Genomic DNA, 23,351 nt, shown 5'->3' on the forward strand with positions numbered 1-23,351 from the left:
TGGATGCCTGAAACCAAAGATAGTACTGAACCCTATATATGCTATGCTTTTTCCTATACACAAAGGTACTTCAAAAAGTTCGTGGAGGGCCGACCCCATGGCTCACTCGGGAGAGTGTGGCGCTGGGAGCGCAGCAGCGCTCCCGCCGCGGGTTTGGATCCTATATAGGGATGGCTGGTTTGCTCACTGGCTGAGCGCAGTCACAAAAAAGGACAAAAAAAAAAGTTCGTGGAAAATGGAATTAGAAGATATACAGATCTTTCCATGAACTTTTTGCAGACCCTTCCTATATAACTATGATAAAGTTTTATTAATAAATGAGGCACAGTAAAAGATCATCAATAACTAATAGTAAAACAACAATTATAACAACATACTGTAATAAAAGTTATGTGAATGAGGTCTCTTTCTCTCTCTCACACTCTCAAAGTATCTTAGTAATTTAATACTTTGGTTGACCATGTGGAAAAACCGCAGATAAGGGGGCACTACTGTAGTGATAATACTTGTAAATACATGTAAAGTGCTTAGAACAATGCCTACCAATTCGTAAGTGCTCAATGAATGTTAATGTAAATGAGTGAGGGAGATTTTGGTTTCTTTAATGAATAGCATAGGACAACTTTAAAATTTCTGTTGAATTCAGGGGGATAGGACTGTGTTTATCAACTTTGAGTCACTATATTTGCAATTACAGCACATTATAGCCTTTTTTCCTCAGATTCTATTTGGTTCACAACCTTCCATTCTTACCATGTGTTTGTGTCTGTGTTCTGCTTTCTAGAACTTCCCCTCCGATCATCCTTCTTTCTCATCTTTTTAATGTTTTGCTTTATGACTCATCTCAATAGTTGTTTTCTTATCTACTTAGGTTCTTCTTAACTGATTGTCTTCCTAATTAGTTACATAATGTATTATTCACATGCTTCATGGTTTTTCATTGTCCTCCCATACTCCTAAAAGCTGATATAATTCTGGCCTGCTTATTGAGATGGAGCCCCTATATATCCTAGAGAATTAAGTTGGATTTCTAAAATTGGAGCATCTGAGGGGAGTCCTGGTCTCTAGTTGAGAAATCCTAGGACCACCCTTGTTGGCAGTATTAGTGCTGGGAGTATCTACACGACATACTGCTTTGACCAGGCCATTGTAGCCTGGACAAGTGTACTCCAAATCAGGCCTGGGTTTCTTGATCCTCTGATCTCTCATGTGGAATTTTGGAATTGGACAGAGTTACTCACTCCTTTGTTAGCCCTGGATCAGATGTATCACTCTTTTATGGCACTTACCACACTGTACTTGATTTTACTGTATGTCTGTCTTTCATACCAGACTGTGAATTGCACGAGAGGAAAGGCTTTGTTTTCTCTATTATTCTCTACATAATTCCTCATACAGTGTGTGGCATAGTAGTAGGCCCTCAGTAAATGTCCAAATGAATGAATATTTCTAAATAAGGTAATAAAGTACAGATACTTAAAAGCTTGGTACAATGCTCATAAGACAGTCCTGTTTCGAAAAGCTTTAGATATTGGGTTAATACAGCAGAAGATAATTTTTAAACCATACAACAGATGGTCCCCACCTTAAGAATGGTTCCGTTTACAATTTTTATGATGGTGCGACTTTATGATGGTGCGAAGGTGATAGGTACTCAGTAGAAACCATACCTAGAATTTTGAAATTTGATCTTTTCGCAGGCTAGCGATATGCAGTATGATACTTTCACAGTGCTAAGCAGCAGCAATGAGCCATAGCTCCCAGTCTGCCACACAATCATGAGGGCAAACAACCGATACTATATTCCATTTACTCTATTCAGTAAATTACATGAGATATTGAACACTTTATTATAAAATAGGCTTTGTGTTAGATGATTTTGCCCACGTGTAGGGTAATGTAAGTGGTCTGATCACTTTTAAGGTAGGCTAGGCTAAGCTATGATGTTTGGTAGGTTAGGTGTATTAAATGCATTTTCAACTTACGATATTTTCGATTTATGATGGATTTATCAGGACGTAACCCCATTGTAAGTCCAGGAGCATCTATATAGGTAGTCATTGTACCCTGTCAATTGAAACTTCCGCATATCGAAACCGTGTCCTTACTTTGCACATCTCCATGGCAACTGGTTTACAAAGTGAGAATATGGTTTCCATATACATGAGTTTCCATTAACATGGTACGGTATAAAATAGGACTACCTGTAGTTTTTTTTTACGTAAATGTTCATATTTTAGACTCTGAATTCTATCAATACTTGTATATTCACGTAATGTAAGAACTGTTATTTAGTCTAGAAAGATTAATTTCTACTTGCCCCTGATTAGTAACTTGGACTGACTATGTTGAAATTCAAAAGTGATATCAATCTTTTGGAAATAGGTGTGAGGAAATGAAGTTTTCAATTTGAGCTACAAAGAATAAACTTAGGTAAAAGAAGTAAAATATAAATATCTCTAAAAAAATTTTAGAGTCTTAATGATGACATAGTTTAGAATAACATTTTATGGGAAATACTAGAGGCTAGAAAGAGTTCTGGGAAGGAAAAGAAAGTTGAAAAGAACTTGATAAGATAATGTAGAAATGATCATATTGCGAATTTGAATTAACCTGACTTATCTTTGTATTATTTTTTCAAAAGAATGAATTCTAGTGCAGAATCTGCTTATTATAAACTCAGATCTTTGGGAGCTGTGGAAAACAAAGCAGTTCAAAGAGACTTGAATTTATTTAGAGTTTGCTTACCCAGACCTCCCTCTAAACCTGTTAACTCTCTTGCCTTTCCCTGTTGGCAGTAGGTATACAAAACACCTCGTACAATTGCTGGCATATCTAACTAGCAAACCAGCCACTGTTCCCTTCACATTTCTGTTAACACTAGAAACAAACTCTTTAGTCTGTCTCACTGTTGTTTTTGTTTGGTGAATACATTTCAAATAGGGTCTCATTGTGAAATATTTATATATTCTTTATTTTAAGGTACGATGAATGGGTGAAGGCTGACAGGATAATATGGCCTTTGGACAAAGGTGGACCAAAGAAAAAACAGAAGAAAAAAACTAAAGTATGTTCATAGATTCATACTCTTATGATAAGTACAGGAATTATTCAAATGGTATTGTGTGTTTTTTTTATTTTTAGACATTTTTATTTAAGACGTTATTTTTTTTTAGAGCAATTTTAGGTCACAGCAAAATTCGGAGTAAGGTTATAGAAGTTTCCCATATGCCCCCCACATGTATAGCCTCCTCCACTGTCAACATCCCCCACCAGAGTGGTACATTGGTTACAACTGATGAGCCTGCATTGACACATCATTATCACCCAGAATCCATAGTTTACATTAGGGTTCACGCTTGGTGTGTTGTACATTCTATGAATTTGGACAAATGTATAACAACATGTATTTATCATTATAATCATTATAATATTATACTGATTAGTTTCACTGCCCTAAAAATACTGTGTGTTCTGCCTATTCTTTCCCCCACCGCAACCCCTGGCAACCACTGATCTTTTACTGTCTCCATAGTTTTGCATTTTCCAGAATGTCATGTAGTTGGAATTGTACAGTATATAGTCTTTTCAGATTGGCTTCTTTTGCTTAGTAATATACATTTAAAGTATTGTGTTTATGTCGTTTTCTTATTGTACAGTAATAATCATCTTGATTCTTTTAAGATAATTGTGATTTTCTCTGTTATAACTCAGAAGCTAAAAAAGTAAAAATTTAACACACATTACCTCATTGTTTCAGAAAAGGTGAAAACCAGCAACCCCTAGGGCATGGGTTTCAAATTCAAATTCCTATAGAGGCTTTATAGGAAAAGGGTAAAATAGGACTGATAGTGACAAACAAGAGGCCACATTCCTCATCTGTTGAGGGAGGAACTAACCACTCAGCTGAGTGGGAATGCAGACCCAGGGTTGCCAGATTTTAGGATTTTTCAACATGTGAAATTTCACAGTATTTTTTAACACGTGAAATCTGATTTTTAAATCCTGAAAAAGCTAATCCTAAAATTTTAAAATAGTTATGTGCTGGCCAGTTGCACCCTCACTGACACCCTCAATTTTCAGTCTTTGCTGTAGGGATTTATCTAGTGTTTTGTCTGTTTAATGGTAGATATCTTTCTTTTCCTCAGGGATTAGTAAAGAACAAGGGGGAGTGTTGAATAGTTGCACAGCTTTCTAATGCACTGACTGAATGTTATAATTTCACTGTTATGAAGTATAAAACATCATATTCATATAAATAAAAAATGTGTTAGAAAACTGTTCTTGATTTTTCTATGAACATAGATTAGGAGTTGATATATGAAATATCTAACATTTTTAAAGTTATAGTCTTCCTTGGAGAAGTAGAATGTTTCTACTTACATTTTGAATGTTTCTCATACATTTTGTTGTTATCCAGAATAAAGAAGATAGTGAAAAAGATGAAAAGAGAGATGAGGAGAGGCAGAAGTCAAAACGGGGACGACCTCCTTTAAAATCAACCCTTTCATCAAACATGCCATATGGTTTATCAAAGACAGCAAACAGTGAAGGAAAATCAGGTACCAGAAGTGCTTGCAGCAATATGCCAGATGAATGGAAGGTGCTCAGTTTTGAGGATCGCCGATTTTTAAAAAATGAATAATATAAATAATAAAACTTCCATTGTGTAAGAGATCAATAATAAAAATCTGAATTTTAGACTCCCAAATTTGATTTGAAGAGAACATTTATTTTGCTATTTAATTTTTTTAAATTTAGTGATGTTTTAATTTAGAAATACTTTTTCTTATAAATATCTGAGAAATATTATTGACAATCCATGCATCTTAGTGTGTGCTATACTTTCCTTCAAAGCATGCACCAGTGTCTGCTGTAAATTCAGTGCTATTTGCCTAGCTGAGACCATGTAGTTTGGAGAACACAAACGAATGTGGTATAGGCATGTTTTGTGATGAGTATATATAAGTGAACATATTTCATTCTGCTTTTACTTTTTTCTGCCATGTTTCTACCTTTGTATATTTTTTCATCTTATTTAAGAAATGTTAGTTAAATAGTTGTCTCATATAAAAATTTTCCTTCAAGAAAAAAGCTATTCTGAACTACAGGCTTGCCATTAGTCCACATGGTGCTTATGTGCAAATTATGGAAGGACATCCTTCCTCTTTACTGCCATCTGCTGGAAGGTTGTCATATACACAAATGCAAGATGTCCACACAGGGAAACGTGCCCTCTTAGCACGCATTTGCGCAATATACAACCTACAAAAATATACATAGCAGCCTTATTAAACTATCACATGAAAGGATTTTTTTTAACATGAGAAAAATGAATTCTACATTGTCTTTAGGATAAAATCACAAAATAAAACTATCTATACACCTTTTCACTTAAAAAATATATTCTTGTTTGCCATTTTGAACTTCATTAGGATATGGGCATCATGTAGGCAGAACTTTTATACTTTACAGATCCTATATAGTCTTAAACCCTACTTTATTATTTTTTAAAATTTACTGATTTAAAGGGAATAATTTATTTTGCAAGATGGCTTGCCTGTCCTTTCTTGTCTGTTAAGAAGAATATTTAAAGTTTTGAGAATACAAATTGCCCATTTTAAGCATTTCTTATTTCCAGAATTATTGTAAGTGGAATGTCATTTTTTTCTTAGGACAGAAAATGACCATCCAAATGTATTAATACCCACTAGATCTTATTTCAAACTACTTAATGTATTAACTTCATATCTCAGTATTAGTCCATTGATTTCTCTAAAGACAAGTTGTGGCCTAAATACAATACTAGTAAAAATTGCAAAATAGCTCTTTATAAAGAACTGAGATAGTAATATGTATTTTTACATAGTTTAATTTGAAATCCATACTCCCCCAAATTTTTGGCACAAATGTTATGATTTATAGTATATCAGAAATTTCTACAGGGAGGTATTCAGAGGTACAGGATTAACGGCTCTGTTTCTTTTTGGTAGGATTTTTATGTTAAAATTCCTTTGGTAACTAAGATAAAAACCTGCATAATATAATAATATTTCCTCTTACAGACTCTTGTTCATCTGATAGTGAAACAGAAGACCCTTTAGAAAAGAATTCGATAAATGAAGAGCTTTCTCTTGATATGAAGGAAGAACTAGAAAAACATGAAAACTTAAATGATGATAAAATAGATGAAGAAAATCCAAAGATTGCTGCACATATAGTAAAAGAAAATGATAGGACTCAAATGCAGCCTTTAGAAACCCTGAAGTTAGAAGTTGGAGAGAATGAACAAATAGTACAGATTTTTGGAAACAAAGTGGAACAAGGAGAAGAAGTTAAGAAAGAGACAGAAAAATCTCCTAAAGGAAAGGGAAGACGAAGCAAGACGAAAGATCTTTCTTTAGAAATTATAAAGATTTCATCATTTAGCCAGGATGAAGCAGGAAGTGAACCTCATATAGAAGCTCACAGTCTCGAGTTTTCTTCATTAGACAGTAAAAACTTTTCTTCTGCTACTGAAGATGAAATTGACCAATGTGCAAAAGAAAAAAAGTTGAAACGGAAAATACTAGGACAGTCATCACCAGAGAAAAAAATAAGAATTGAGAATGGAATGGAGATGACAAATAATGTATCTCAAGAAAGGACCAGTGATTGTATTGCATCGGAGAGAATGAAAAACTTAAATTTTGAACAGCACTTTGACACAGAGAATGAGGGAATGCCATCATTAATAGCAGAATCAAACCAATGCATCCAAGAATTGACTAGTGAAAAATTTGATAGTTCACCTGAAGAAACTGTAAATACTCCACTAAAAGAAGAAGAAGATACAATGCCTCTGATTGGGCCTGAAACCTTGGTTTGCCATGAAGTAGATTTGGATGATTTAGATGAAAAGGATAAGACCAGTATTGACGATGTAGTTGTTCAGAGCTCTGAGTCTAATGGTCTTGTTTCTGTTCCACCTGCCCTACCTCCTGTAGGACAGCATAACTTTTCAGTAGCTTCACCTCTAAATCTCAGTCAAGATGAGTCTCGAAGTGTAAAAAGTGAGAGTGACATAACGATTGAAGTTGATAGTCTTGCTGAAGAATCTCAAGAAGGTCTCTGTGAAAGGGAATCAGCAAATGGATTTGAAGCCAGTGTTGCCTCTGGTACTTGTAGTATAATTGTACAAGAAAGAGAGAGCAGAGAGAAGGGTAAGAACTTTCTAGGGAAAAAATTAGTCTTTATATTAAAACCAAAAATTAATGCTAAGAGTTTTAGGAATATTGATCTTTAAAGTACTTTCTCTTCTCTTCTTTTTTTTAAAATGTATATATAGAAATAAATGTAGAATAGACAAGTAAGTAAATACTTGCTCATGTAATTTTTTTTTTTTTTTTTTTCAAATTCTCTCTTTGCCCTTATTTCAGGTCAGAAAAGACCAAATGATGGAAATAGTGGATTACTGGCAAAAAAGCAGAAGCGTACCCCAAAGCGAGCAAGTGCTGTAGCCAAAAATGAAAAGAATGGAACAGGTTGGTGTTTTTCAATGCTGGCATTAGTGCAGTGCTGATATTTTCAGCAGTTTGTTGGCTTAATCATTTGTATCAGTTTAAAAATAAATTTGATTTATTATGTTCTTAAAATAGCCATTTTAACATTAACTTAATGTAAAGGTGCTTGTTAATTTTATTTAGAACTGGGTAGCAGTGGTCATTTTTTACGTTTATTTCATTTGTATTTCTTATGTAAAGCAGCTCAATATTAGAGGAACATATTTGGGAACCTTGAATAAAAGAAAATAACATTTGCTGTGGTTTTAAAAGTTTACATTTCTGAGGGGAATATGTTCCTTTAATTTGAAAAGCTGACTTATAAATAGTATGGTAATTTTGAGACATGGGGAAATAAATAATAATTTATTTGAAACAAATAAATTAGTAAGTCAGCATGAATAGAATAGATTACATGAAAAACAAAGTATACAATGAAACATAAAACTAAGTAGCAGAATATAGGAGAAATAAATGTAATTGATTTTGACAAATTAAAGTTTTACCTCCAAAACATGCTTTCGTACAGGTCAGAAAAGGAAATTCAAGGTTACAGTATACACGTATTCCAAGGAAAGAAACATATAATTTATATTAAATAAAAGATATTTCAGAGGAAAACCTTTGAGCCATATTTAGGTTCTCAGTAGTCACAGGTGGTTAGTAGCTGGACAATGCAGGTCTAACGAAAGAGTGATAGGAGATAAAAGACTAGAAAAGTAGCAGGAATTTACAAAGAGAACATGAGTAACTTTCTATTGGATAAGCCTGGCAGACACCATGTTAGTGATCAAAGTGACCACCATCAGCGATGGGACAAATTGAATCGTGTACCACCTGACAGGATCCAACAAGAAGAACGTAGCAGCACATCTGTGATATTCCTGTCAAAGACGTATAACCTGAATCTACTCACGAGGAACCATCGGCAAATTCATCCTAAAGGATATTCTATAAAATAACTGGCTTGTAATTTTCAAAATTATCAAGGTGGTGAACATCAAAGAAAGAGGAACTGTTCCAGACTGAAGGAGACTTAAAGAGATATGACAGCTAAATGCAGTACATGATTCTCACCTGGATCCTGTTGCTATACAGGGCATACTTGGGTAAAATGGAGAAACTTGTATGGGATCTGAGGATTGGGTGGTAGTAATATATCTGTGTAAACGTACTGATTTTGACGGTTGTATTATGGTTCTATAGGAGTGTGGTAGTTTTAAAAACATATCCACCATTCACAGATACTTTTCCCTTCAAGAGGTGAAACCTATTTCCCTCCCCTTGAGTGTGGGCTAAACTTACTGACTCGCTTCTAACAAATAAAGAGGAAGTGATGGTGCATGCCATCAGAGAATGGGTCATAAAAGGCACTGCAAATTCTTCCTTGCTCTCCGTTGGATCACTTGCTCACAGAGAGGTTGGCTGCCATGTTATGAGGACACTCAAGTAATCTATGGAGAAGCCCATGGGGTGAGGAACTGAGGACATCTTGCCAACTGCCAATGAGGAACTGAGGTGTCCTGCTAATAGCCATGTGAGTGAGCCATCCTGGAAGCAGATCCTCCACCTGCTGTCAAGTCTTCAGAGACCCAAGCCCTGGCTAAAAATCTGAGTGCAGCTTCACAGGATTCTTGAGCCTGACCATCCAGTCAGGCTGCTTCCAGGTTCCAACTCCCAGAAACTGTGTGATATTAAACATTTGTAGTTTTAAACTGGTAAGTTTTGGGCTAATTTATAATGCAGCAGTAGGTAACACAGGGAGAATGTTCTTGTAAGAAATATACACTAAAGTATTCGAGTGTGGCAAGGCAACTTACCTTCAAATGGGTCAGAAAAAAGCTTTTAGTATTGTTCTTACAACTCTTTTGTAAGTCTAAGGATTGTTTCAAAATAAAAAAGTTAAAAAAGATTAAAAAAGGAAAGCAATGAAAGGAGGGATAAATGAAAGACTTGGGAAATACAGTCACTAGGATTCAGTTATGATTAGTTGGGTATGAGGAATTAGTTAGCTGATTATATACCATATACTGGGTATATGGAATACAGCAGTAGCAGTAGGTTGTTGGAAGAGTAATTTGGGGAATGTTGAGTTAGAGGTAGCTACTATTAGGAAAGTAGGGGTCTGGATCTTAGAAGAAAATCTGTTTTTATTCTTTTTTTTTTTTTTCTTTTTGGTAGCTGTCTGTTTTGGGGAACTGAACCCTGGACCTTGGTGTTACAAGGCCACGCTCCAACCACCTGGGCCAACTGGCCAGCTCCTGAAAGTCTGTTTTTAGAAGATAGTTGTCAAATGATTGCAAGAGGATGCAATTGCTATGGAAAGGCTATAAAATGACAAGTAAAAGGGGCAAAAATAAAATTATGTGGGATAATCCCCAATGTAGGTTGGGAGGAGTAGAGTAGAAACTGACCAGAGATAAATGAAAATCAGTAAACAGTAGTTGGTTAGAGTGAGAAAGAAGTTTCAAATGCTCTAGAATATTCAAGTAGGATTAAAATACAGTCCCTGAAGTTGGTCAATAGTAACTGTTTGGGACCCTAACAAGAGCACAGAGGCATGTTTAGAAGGTGTGGAAGTCAGGGCAACAAAAAATTTCTCTTCTAAGACATTTGACCCTGAAGAGAAGGAAAGAGGTGCCAACTAAGGGGGAAGTTTTCCTCTCCTTCTTTCCCTCTCTTTCTAAGGGCGGGAAAGGCCTACGCATGTTGGTAGACTCTTGAAAAGGGAGAAGTTGAAGAAAAAAGAATATGAATAATTGACATTGGGATATTCCACAGGAGCTGGGAATAGATGGTTTAAAGAGCATAGCTGAGGAGGAAACACAGTCTCTTCTTTTTGAGACCAAAAAAAAATTAAAAGGCAGTAAGGACAGACATAAGTAGGAGAGGGGCTGGGAAATTGAGTGTGTAACTTTCTACTTTGTCCTTCAGTAGAAGGCAAGGTTGGCTTTTGAGAGTGAATAGGGTGGAGGTAGGGCGTAAAGCTTGAACAAAAGGATCTGAAATTGAGAATTCTATTTGTTATTAAGGGAAAACCAAAAGGATCTCCTGGTATGAATTTGGTAAGGAGGGAGGCAGAGTCGCAAATAAGTATCTCCTCACATTTTATTATACATATGTTGAGAGTTGGATATGTATACATCGAGATCTTTTTTTGTGCTTTTTCATATATATAAATTGGGTTGGTCCTCTTTGGGGTTGTTTTTATGTTTTGTTTTAAACATAAATGGGGCAATACTATATTGTTTTATAATATTGCTTTTTCATTTAACTATATATTAGATATTTTTCCATTTTTGTTCTTATGAACTCTAGTTCATTCTGTTTAACAACTTTAGCATTCAGTAGCATATAATTTTTAACGATTTCTCTATTCAAAGGCATTTAGGTTGTTTACTTTTTTTTTTCTACTGTTATAAAACATTTTGTGCATTTGTGCACTTAATTCTGTAGGATAACAAGAAGTATAATTGCTGGGTCTATTGCATTTTGATGTTTGAGATTTTTATCATTTATAATCTCTGAGTCAATTTTTTTTTTATTATTATAGGACAAAGCAGTGATAGTGAAGATCTTTCTGTCCTGGACAATTCAAGTAAATGTACTCCAGTGAAGCATCTTAGTGTATCTAAGCCACAGAAACTTGCAAGATCTCCTGCAAGAATATCCCCTCACATCAAAGATGGAGAGAAAGATAAACACAGAGAAAAACATCCAAATTCATCCCCTAGGACATATAAGTGGAGCTTTCAACTCAGTAAGAAGCTTATAACTGAATGTATATTATAAAGTGGAATATATCTTAAAATGTCAACTTGAATTAATGTTAATAAAATAAGTAAAAATGATTAACAAATTTATTTACTTATTCAAAATATTGTCTTATCAATAATCACCACTTGTTATTTTAAATACCAATCTGTCTTTTTGTAACACTACCTTGATAATTTTTTTTTTTGTGAGAAAGGGGCTGGCCAGTGCAGGGATCTGAAAATCTTGACCTTGGTGTTATAATATCTCACTCTAACCATCTGAGCTAACCGGCCAGCCATAACTTTATAAATACTGACTGGAGGAATATCTCCAGTTAAGAAATAAGACTTGCATGATTTATTTAAATTGATGAAACTGAAGTGACATTAATAGGACTGACAATTAGAATAACTAATAGGTGAAGAAAACAATACGAGGAAAGTATTCTGATAAGTAATTTCAAGATCAGGGTTGCTTTGTGCTGTTTTCTTATGTTTTTCTAATCTTAGTGATAAGAGTTTAGTATAGAAAATTTGGGATGTATGAACAACTCTTAGTCATGAATTTAATTCATGTCTTCCCTGTTTATAGACTCCTATTTACCATAATATGGTAGGTTTTAATAAACAAAAGCTTTTGTTGATTTATGAGTTAAACTTTAGTTACAACTGCCATCTTTTTTTCTCATAGAGTTATTTTAAAATCCAGATTAACTTTTTTTCCTCTTTTAGATGAATTAGATAATATGAACAGTACAGAAAGAATCTCTTTTCTCCAAGAAAAACTACAGGAAATTAGAAAATATTACATGTCTTTGAAGTCTGAAGTTGCAACCATAGACAGGAGGAGAAAAAGATTAAAAAAGAAAGACAGAGAAGGTAATTTTATTATCATTTTCCTTCCTCTATTTTTCAAATATATATCCTATCATTTTAGAAGATTTAACTTTGTCACTCTTTGAATATAGAACACAATTGTTGTTTTTAGATTCCTAATGTTTTCTTCTCTGTTGCTATTATTGAAATAAGTGAGTCAATAACTGAATTAATCAGAATTTAGACCCTTGAAAGGGAGTATGAACTATTTTACAAAATGGGTGATTTTATGAAATGTGGTGGGTTCTCAAGAGGAGCCTACTCCTTCTGAAATTAACTCTTTGCTCAACAGACATTTATTGGCTGCCTATTAACAGGCACTATATTTGTTATTATGGGGTTCGCCGAAATGAATAAGGCATAAGGCTTATCCTCAAGAAGATTAGCTTGTTGGAATCAGAAGTAATTTCCTAAGTAACTATGGTATACAGTAATGCGGCTCAACATTATTGAGTACCTACTGTTTGCCAGGTTGTACAGTACAGAGATTAATTACATACAGATTTTTATCTCAAAGATCTTAACATGTAGTGGGACAGGGTATGCCCTAAGAGTAATATTAGTAAGTATAGGAGTTAGTGGAAGGAGAGGTTACTTTGGAATAATCATGGAGAGGGAGTAGTATCCAAGCAAGACCTTGAAAGTGTGTAGGATTGACTTACAGTTACATGTGGACAGGTTCTTATCCACTCTATCCCCAAGCCTCACTAAAATAACAGTAAAGGAAATTAAAAGCCCGTACCCATAAGGACAAGAGAATGAGACAGCTGGCTGCAGCAGTCAAGAAATGTCAACAGCATATCTTTTGGAAGCTGAGCAGAAGATGGACTACTGCAGTTGTCCCAGCAGATGAGACCATGCCAAAACCTATGCTTGCTTGTCCTTACAGTAAGACAAAACAACGAGAAGCAAGGCAACTTATACATAACCTCAGAAAAGCTCTGAAGGCAGGGATATGGGGCGAGGCAGAAAAATGGAGACTGGTTGAAAATAGAAGGAGAAATTGGATACTCTCATCTAGATCACCCTGTGAAGCAAGCTACCTCTACCCCTGACTCTAGCAGAAAATAGATTAACTTACCAGAGGGTAGGGAGAACCAATAGGTTTGTAGACTTAGTGACACCAGCCATAGCTGAAAGTGAGGGTTAAGTACTGAGACAAAAATAAAGCATTGAGTGAAAGTTTGGATAGTGGATGTTGAGACTCCTATCCCTCTTCTAACCCAAGGTCTAATCCACTTGGCTCCCTGAAAAATGGCAGCCAAGGTTATGCTCATTCCTGGGAAGAGATTGGAGGATTCTTCTGAAAAAAATTGGCCAACCCAAGAAAAATGAACTAACACAGATACCAACATTTGGATATTCCTGAATGAAAAAGCAAGATTTTTGCCAATCACTATAAGTGCATTGCCCATATTGAAAATCCCTGATGCTCATACATAGCTTCTAGTCAGCTTTTTAATGTCCCTTTCTTAAATATGAAAGCCATATGACCAGATATTTGAGGAAAGCTTCTACATAAAGACAACCCAAAGTAGAAAAAGAGAATAAAAAGGAACTTGGAAGAAATTAACAATGTACCATATTTTTTAAGCACAAAACTATAGTTATAGTTAATATACAAAGATAAAGGAAAACATTGCAACCTTGAAACAAAAATATAGTATTAAAAAAAATTCAGAGAAGGAACTCTTAAAAATGTGATAGCGGGAATTTAAAAAAATTAATAGGATAGACAGTAAAGCTGAAGAAATCTAGTAGAAGGTCAAAAAAGACAATAGAAGAAATATGAGAAGTAAAGGATCTGGCGAGGAGAGCCAACTTCTGAATCATGGGATTTCTAGAAAGAGAGCATCAAATAAACATAGGAGGAAACTATCATCAAAGATACATTATTTAAAAATTCCAGAACTGAAGGATGTGAGTTGGAAGATTGAAAGGACTCACTGTGCCCTCTATAAAGAAGTGGGGTGGGAAATCACATCAAAGTCCATCATGAAATTTCAGAACCCTATGGGTAAAGAGTAGATTTAAAGTTTACCAAAAGTTTGTACGTAAAGGTCCATACAAAAGAAGAGTCTCAGAACAGCAACAAGTTTCTTACGTCAGATTTCTCAATGGTATTATTAGAAACTAAGAGCCAAGCTAAGAAGACAACATGAGATCCAGCAAACAAGGAAATTAGTATGTAGGAAAACAGTAAAGGAAAATCTCAAGGTGATGGTGAATGGAAGCTGTAGGATGACCATTGCATAGCAGGACCAGAAAGCAGCTATTCCAGGAATAGGACAGAACAGGAGGGGAGGGCACTAGGAGGGATGTCTAAAAAAAAAAAAAAAAAAAAAAAAAGTAAATTTCCTGATAGGCTTGGCCATGTTGAGAGAAGTTTTCTGCCTCTGACAGAGATTTAGGGGGTGAATTACTGATAGAATGACTTGTGCCATGTGTGGTCTTGAATCATTCTAAGTCCAGCAGTTTTTAATTCCTGGAAATAGGATGTTGCAAAGGGAAAGAGGTCTGACCTTACATGTTTGTCCTTCTCTTTTAACAACTGTAAATATCAAGAAGTTTTTACAGAACTTTAAACACAAAAAGAAGAAAAGAGCAAATTAACAAATAGAAATTTCTTCAGAGAACCCTCTACCCCTCTACTGCTTTGAGGTCTGTTTCCTAAAGGTGATATAAGTTTCAGACAGCTAAAAAGATTCTTCTTTTTTCAGTCTTCTTCCCTTTTTTGTTCTCTTAACTTTTTGTAGTAAGTTATTAAGTTGAGACATTGAGTGATTTCTAGCATACATATAAGAATTTATTGTACTGAGTTACATGTCATATTGGTAATCACACACATACACAGATATACTTGAATAAACAAAAATTAAAATTTTAAAGAAAATAGGAACAAAGATTGGCAGGAGACAGAGAGGTTCACAAAGAAAGAGAAGATAAAAGCAAAAACTAAAAAATGTCAGAGCACCTAATACATAGTGTTCTTTAATCCATGTTATGTCCTCCTGGAGAGTTATGTTAAAACCGCTGGAGGACTTTACCTAATCACACACCCACACTTCCATCCTAATCTCCCGATGTCCACACTTCGATCCTGATCTTTAAATTTCTGGTTAAATGGTCCTATAACCTAGGAATCCTCTGTACTGAGAATTTTTCTTACGTTGATCTTGTTTTTGATTTGGAACAAGCCAGGTTCCTTTCTGGGATCTTTCAAGTAGGGGTTTATCTGTCTTTAACTTTTAGATTATAAGGTGTCTTTTTTGAACTGTTGAGTGAGTTACCTGACCAAAGACTGATTCCACCTAACCGAGCCAAGCAAAATTTTTGCTGACAGTTTGTTATTCCTTCATGCAGCATTTAAGAGGCCTATGACTGAAGTGAATAATGTTAAGAATTTAATTTCTAATTTGCCATTGGCTAGGTATCTTTGTGTAATAGTTTTTGAGTCTCACGTAGTTGTTGTGATTCCACAGTGTCTCATGCAGGAGCCTCCATGTCATCTGCTTCGTCAGACACTGGGATGAGTCCCTCATCGTCATCTCCTCCACAAAACGTACTCGCTGTAGAATGCAGGTGATAAAAGTTTTCTCTGCCTTCCCAGCAGTTTGCTGCCATGGACATAAATCTCAAAACCCTGAAATACAACCACAGAAAGCACTCAACTGGTTTGATATTGCTAAGTATATCCTGTATACTTTTCCAGGTTGGAGTGTATCTATTCTCTTCTCTATTCTTTTTTCTTGTTGCAAAAAATAAGCTGATTAATAATTGAAGGTTAGGCAGCCTGCCATATTTGTCATAATTTTTCCTCTTTATTTTTTCCTCATTTTTTGGTGATATAGGAAAAAGGGCACTTAGCAAATTTGAATTTGTATAATAAAGCTTTCAGGTGTTATAGAAATCATAGACAAGCAAGTGCACATGATAAACATCAAAATATTATCCAGCTGACTAGTTACTGTTGCACTTTCACTGAGATGTATTTGAACACTTGGTGAGTAAGGGGTTTATGTTGTGTGGTTTTTTTTTTTTATTGTCATTGTTGTTTTTTTATTTTCGTGGAAGCACTTGCTATTTAGAACTGCCAAAGTATATGTTCAGCAGTGTGCCCAGGATTAAAGGTGTAAATGGGACAAAATAAATTGTGAAAGGAAGTGTAGTTGACTGAAAACTACAGATGTATAAAGTCTTCCACTTTTTATAGGATTTTTGAGCACACAATTATGCAAATATTTTAATGTTTATTAATGTTTACAGTGGAATTGTGAATAAGTTTTCAGTGGACTATCTTATCCCTTGACAAAAATATTTTGTCTTTTTTCTATGTAATTTCAGAGTTTTTATTTTGTTACAAAAAAACAAAAATGAAATATATAACAACAATGAAGTTATTTAACAAGATTTCTAAGGCTGAAAATTTTGTGTAAAATAAGGTATTATCTTGCAACTTGTTAAATATATTTATTCAGACATTGGATGTTGTATTTTTATGTATTTTTTAAAATATTAATAAAATTGAAAAAAAGAAAATTCTAGGTTAATTCACTCTTTGGATGACAATAGCTCTCAGCTGTCCCTTTTATAGGAGGTTGCATCCAGCAGCTTTGCCTGTATTGAAGGGAGTCCTTCAAACAGAATAGAACTATAAATGGGCATCTGGATCATTAAAGTACGTCCTTGTTTAGAAACTTTGGCAGTCCTAGTATTTAAACTGTTTTAAGGATCTAATTTTTGGTTGCCCTTAAGATACTTTGTCATAGTTTTTATGTTTGCTGTACTGCCGAATAAATTTATATCTCCCAAAGTTGAGATGCAACATCTAAGTAAAGCAACTATGTATGCTTTGTCTGTGAATTGTTCCACAGACTAATACATTTTGTAAATAATCCTTCCAAAATCATGTATTTAAAGCAGTTTTGCATATACATTATGTAAAAAGATGATTTTTTAAAAAGCAATTTTTAAATTCATGTTTGTACATTGAAAGGAGTTTTTTTTAAACCTCCTTTTTTGTGTTCAATATGCTGTAGAGTAATAACCTAGATGCTCTAGACTGTATATCAGGATTTGATTTACAAGAACAAAGTCAGAGCTGAACACTAGTGATGACATAGCATTACTAAAATCATTGTTTCTTAATTTCATTTTACCACATTGTGAACTTGTGATTCAGATTCCTTCCATTTTCTCAGAGAATTAAAAACAAAAAGATACTCTTGTAAAATGCACTTTTCTGTCTTTTCTTTGCAAAGCAGAAGTATTTCAATGTAAAATAAAAATGGAGCTCAGCAGGCAGTATTAATAAAGGCCATGTTTTAAACATAGGCTTTATATTTTTAGTTTTCATTTAAATGATTGCTTTTTTCCTAAGTGCCAAGTAACTTACAGATGGAAAATCAGATATCACAAAACAGAGTATTTCAGTATATTCTTCAGTCTTTACAATAAAATATTTCTAGTAATTAATTACACAAGTGAAAAAAAAGTGTGTCATTCAAATCCAGTTGGAATTACAAGGCAACCTTAGATTTATACATTAGGTGTTTTAATGATTTTCTTCAGTAGCGTGTCAATAAATCTGAGATAACTAAGTTATCAGCTTGAGTGTTGGCCCTTCTACTTGATATAAATTTGGTAATGAAGTATTGGGATACTGCTACAGAAAACAAAATTACATATTCATTGAATTGGTATATAGACACTACAAAATCCTTTTATTTGGGGACTGGAAAGGAATATGAAATGAAATGAATATTGACTAGGGTATATTTTGAGTTTATCTAAACTTTGAGTGGATAGCTTTTACATGTGACTAAGTAAAACTGTAAAGACACTCTTTTAACATTTAAAATGGAAGGTGCTATCTATAAAATCAAGTTATTCAAAGATTATGGCACTTTCTGTTTTAGTATTCCATTGTATGCTTTTTTTGTTTGTTGTTTTGTGTTAAATTTCTATTTTCCTGTCTTTCACTAAAAAAGATGTTTGTACTAAGCACATTTAAAAAAGACTACTACATACTATATCTTCTATGAAATTGCTTTAATTTATGGAAATCTATATGGATTAAGCTATTCATTTGCTTATGTAACTTTTTATAAGCCTGGCAATTTAACATAGTTATCAAAATTGTGAAAGCATTTGAATTGTGAAAGCATTCAACAACACATAAAACCTATTATCAGAATTTATTCATCACCAATTTATGAAATATCTTCCATATGCCAGGCATTATGCTAAAGCCTAGGAGGCACTACACTGAAAAAGACAGAAAAGGGTCCTGTCTTTATGGAATGTGTAATCAAGTGTTAACCCATGTAATACTTAACTGCAGGTGTGATAAGCATATGAAGTTATGGTGTGCCATGAGATAATGATACAGAGTCCAACTAATGTGACAGTAGGGGGTAGTCCAGGAAGGCTTGGCCAAGAAAGTGACAGTAAAACTGAGCATCAGTGAGAATTATTAATTGATCAGGGAAATGGAAGGAGAGAGGATGGAAAGTGTAGTGTTCCAAGCATATAGAGGAGGAGAGATTGGTAGAAACAAGCCAGCTAATGAGACAGGGTAAGAGCAGACTTGAAGCAGGATCCAGGTCAAACAGGGCCATTCAGGCATTGCTCACACCTTGCACCTGCCCACTTCTGCCTCTTGCTCCTTCTGCTCCCTGCACCACTCTCATTCCTATCTGTCTAGAGCTGTCTCAAAAGCCACTTTTTTTTTTTTTTTTTTTTGTCTTTTTCGTGACCGGCACTCAGCCGGTGAGTGCACCGGCCATTCCTGTATAGGATCCGAACCCGCGGCGGGAGCGTCGCCACGCTCCCAGTGCCGCATTCTCCTGAGTGCGCCACAGGATCGGCTCTCAAAAGCCACTTTTCAATGAAGCTTTTGTTGACTTCTCACCACCACCAGAATATTGCCCTCTTTTATGCTCTGATAGCTTTTCAATCTATATTTTAACAACAACTTACCTTGTACTATGTTTACTTGTACATGTTTATTTCTACACTTCTAGATGATTAGTTCCTTAAGTGCTCCTTGGTCATGAGTGTGTTCCACAAAGTGCCTGGTACAACACCTAACACGTAGAAAGGTGGTCAAGAACTGTTTAGTTAAATTGAGAAAAAATACTTCCAAATGCTATTGTTTCTGTTTTTTATTAATGAGCATTATGTACAAAGCCAGACATTTAAAACAGGTTCTTTAGGGTTCTTTTCACAAAGTGATCATGTTAAAATATCATTTGGAAAGTGTAACATACACTTGTTTAATAGTCTGATCTCCAATTTAAAATATTCTTCAACCAGTGAGTTATTTTTCCTTCTCTCTCTGTTTACTCATCCCTCTCCCATTTCTTTTATGTGGTTACCCACAGATATTTATCCCATTACAAGAAGAGTACAACATGTGATGGCATTCATCATTAGTGAAGGTTGAATCACTCTCAGAATGGAGTTTGCACTAATGAGGAATTTCTAACAATTCCATGCTTAGTGTTTGCACAGAGTATAAAATTTTTTTAGTCCTTTAAGTTTTATTACAAAATCAAGTGATGTTTTCCCTGCTGACAAGCACAAAAAACTTTTTTTTCATATAGATCCATTATGTATGTTTTTAAACAGAATAAGAAGGGCAGTATTTGTAATTCTGGTATTTGTAGTTAACATAATTATGAAGCTGTCTTCATTTTGTAATATGTATCATGCAGAATTCATTTTGAAAAATTCTATTGTGAAAATCTTAAGGAACTTCCATGTAAATATAATAAATGATTACTCTGCACAAGTAATGGGATTTCTTCTCAAGGCTAAGTTACATTAAACAAGACAATCTGATTTAAGAGTCTCACCAGTTTAGGGTTGCCAGAGTGAGCAAATAAAACTAGGATACTCAGTTAATTTTGAATTTCAGACAAATAATGAATAATTTTTTAATATAAGTATGTCCCATGCAAAAATTGTTATTTAGTAAAATTAAAATTTATCTAGGCGGGGCTGGACAGTTAGTTCAGTTGGTTAGAGCGCAGTCTTATATCACCAAGGTCATGGGTTTGGATTCCCAGTACCGGCCAGCCACTGAAAAAAAATATTTAACCGTGTATCCTGTATTTTATCTGCAAACCCTACACTAGTTCTTCTGTTATATTCTAAGACATATATTTATTATCCTCCAGAGGACCTTTTTTTGGTCCCTGCTGAAGGATAACAAATTATTGAAATTTTCTTGGTTTCCAAAGATGAATATGCATGGGCAGCCCCATAAGTGATCTTTTAGATTTAACCAACTAACTGATGTAGTCATTACTTCCAGGATTGGCCCTTTTATATGATAACTATGCTTTGACAAGATAGTTATGAATGCACTCAGATTTTTCTGGGAGTGTTCTTTTGGTGGGGGACCTTTCCAACCAAGTGGTAACTACCTTCAGGAGCTCTTGCATCCCTATCTAAACTTGCTTTCAAATAAAATCATAAAAGAAATCTGACTACATTAAAATGAAAACCTTCTCTATGATAAGACATTTAATAATTATGAATAGAGCCACTATAATCATTCACATATAGCTTCTGTGTGGACATGTTTTCAATTTTCTTGGGTAAATACCTAGAACTGAGATTTCTGGATTGTATGATTGTACCATCTTGCATTCCAACCAGCAATATACAAGAGTGCCAGTTGCACTGCACCCTCACCAGCACTAGATATTGTTAGTTTGGTGGGATTTTTTTTGGTTTTTTTTTCAGCCATTCTAATAGGTGTGTGGTGGTATTTTCTTGTGCTTTTAATTTGCATTTCCTTAATGATTAATGATGTCACACATCAGATTTTTAACGTCTGTTAACCTCAAATGTTGGAACATATGTAAAATGGGAACTCTCATGCACTGCTAGTGCAAGTGTAAATTAACACATCTATTTTGAATTTGAAAATATCTAGTAAAGAGAAGGTGAATACCCCTTTTGATCTAAGAGTTCTATATATCCTAGAGAAAATCTACTGTATATACTTAAGGAAACTTACATTAGACTGTTCTTTCCAGCATGGTTTGTATTGATGAAAAAAAAAGGGAACCATCTTAAATGCCCATCAGCAGAAGAATGGATAAGTAAGTTGTGGCATATTAATTAAATGCAATAGTGTGGATCAGTTAAAATGAATGGACCAGAGTTAAATATATCAACATGGATCAAATCACAAAAACAAAGTAGAAAAACAAGTTGCCAAATCATACAACATAATTTCTACAAAATTTGAATATTCAAAACAATATAACATACTGGTTTTGTATATGTGGTCATAAGCATAAGAACATGAATGGGAATGATCAACACAAAATACATGATAGTGGTTTTCTCTGGAGGAAAGGGAAAGGCGTGGTGGCAGGGAGACAGGAGTATTTATTCCTTCCTCCAAAAGAATCTAAAATAAATATGACAAAATGCTGAGATTTGACACACCGGGTGTCAATTATTCTCTGTCCTTTACTATGTTAAAATATATTTCATACTTTACAAAATACACAGTGAACTCTTTCACAGTAAGATGAAAATAATTGGTAGAACTGAGGACCTTAGTGAATCAAAGTCCATTCATACTATCTCAACCCTATGAAAGAAGCATTGCTATTTTGTTTTGACACATGAGAAAACAGGTTCCAAATAGTCAAGAGAGTAGTAAGTGGCAGAATTAGGACTCATTCCCATTTCCTCTGATTCCCATGTCTAGTGTTTGTTCCATTATGTCAGTACTGTCTTAAGAAGCTTCTGCTCTCCAGAAGCAGTGGTTGCATTCTTATGAAAGATTGAGTTCCTTGGCCAGGACACTTTATGCATCAGAGCATTTGAAGAGCAGGAGAAATCACCAATTTTATCTTTTCATCTCATAACTTCCCATTTATTTCTTTCAAAATCTGTCACAAAGTAAAATTTGGTGACATTAAAACTGTTAGTTGTCAAGAGTAAAATTTAAATGGTCTATCAGTTGTTTTCATAATATTCCAAATAACACATTTGTCTCAGTTTTTTTGTCTGAACAAAATCCTTTAAATTGTGGACCATCTGGCATTTTTAATAATTTCTAACGCTTTTGAGTAGTACATTTTAATTATAGAAAAGTGAGAGTATAGAAGTGAGTTCAAATGTTAAAATACCCAGAACAATCACTGTTAACATTTTGGTGTACTCATGTGTACTTCCATGTCTTTTCCTAGGTGTATAAAAATATCAATCAGGGGCCTGTCCGTGGCTCACTTGGGAGAGTGTGGTGCTGATGACACCGAGGCCACGGGTTTGTATCCCTATATGGGGATGGCCGGTTCGCTCACTGGCTGAGCGTGGTGCTGACAACACCACGTCAAGTGTTAAGATCCCCTTCCCGGTCATCTTTAAAAAAAAAAAAATCAATCAAACTTCATATATAAACACACTAATTTTTAAAAACATGAATAGGGTTATGTTGTACACTGGTTTCAAAGCCAGTTTTTTTTTACTTTCAACATAGTATGAACATTTTGTCACATTAATGAATAAATATTCCACATTAAGTGACTGCCTTGTAATCCATTCTACTGCACATTAATCTTTTGTTTTTTGGATGTCTAGATTTCCAACTTTTAATTATTTCTTTGAACCATCCATTCTTTAGTATTTTGTAGGATAAATTCATAGAAGTGAATTTGCAAAGGGTATGCAAAATTCTAAGTGGCATTTTCTGAAACTTTTTCAGGGCTGATGGGAGTATAAATTTAGCGTACCTTGGGGAGAGCATTTTTGCAATATCTACTGGCATTGAAAATGCACACATACTTTGATCCAGTATTTCTACTTCTTGAAATTTATCCCATGGGTCTTCTCATCCATGTGTGAAAGAATATGTGTACAAGGCTATTATTTGCAGCACTGTTTGTAATAAAATTTAGAAGTAACCACAGTTGCCATCACCATGGGGCTAGCTAAATAAATTGTGGTTCATTGATAAAGTAGAGTTACTATGTAGCTTAAAAAGGAAAGAGGAAGCATACAATATATGTGGAAGGATAACTGATAACATGAGTTTCCTTTGGGAAGGGGAAACTGTAACTGAAGGACAGAAGTGGAAGAAATTTCATTGTAGTCTTTTGTGTCCTTTATGTTTTGAACCATGTGCATTATTACCCACTCGAAAATTAAT

At 34.6% G+C, this 23,351-nt stretch overlaps 1 protein-coding gene across 2 annotated transcripts in view; it reads left to right on the plus strand.

Annotated features, from left to right (window-relative positions):
• The window catches only part of ARID4A (AT-rich interaction domain 4A), a 60,158-nt gene extending 43,704 nt beyond the window's left edge, over positions 1-16,454 (plus strand). For both annotated transcript variants that reach the window (XM_063088716.1, XM_063088717.1), the window contains exons 18-24: positions 2,983-3,067; positions 4,421-4,562; positions 6,066-7,202; positions 7,419-7,523; positions 11,095-11,301; positions 12,029-12,175; positions 15,655-16,454. In XM_063088716.1, coding sequence (XP_062944786.1) covers positions 2,983-3,067; positions 4,421-4,562; positions 6,066-7,202; positions 7,419-7,523; positions 11,095-11,301; positions 12,029-12,175; positions 15,655-15,758 — 1,927 coding nt within the window. In that variant the 3' untranslated portion in view covers positions 15,759-16,454. The remainder of the gene's footprint in view (positions 1-2,982; positions 3,068-4,420; positions 4,563-6,065; positions 7,203-7,418; positions 7,524-11,094; positions 11,302-12,028; positions 12,176-15,654) is intronic.
• The last annotated feature ends 6,897 nt before the right edge of the window (positions 16,455-23,351 follow it).

The sequence above is a fragment of the Cynocephalus volans genome, chromosome 3 (assembly GCF_027409185.1).
Source record: "Cynocephalus volans isolate mCynVol1 chromosome 3, mCynVol1.pri, whole genome shotgun sequence".
In the NCBI taxonomy this organism is placed as follows: Eukaryota; Metazoa; Chordata; class Mammalia; order Dermoptera; family Cynocephalidae; genus Cynocephalus; species Cynocephalus volans.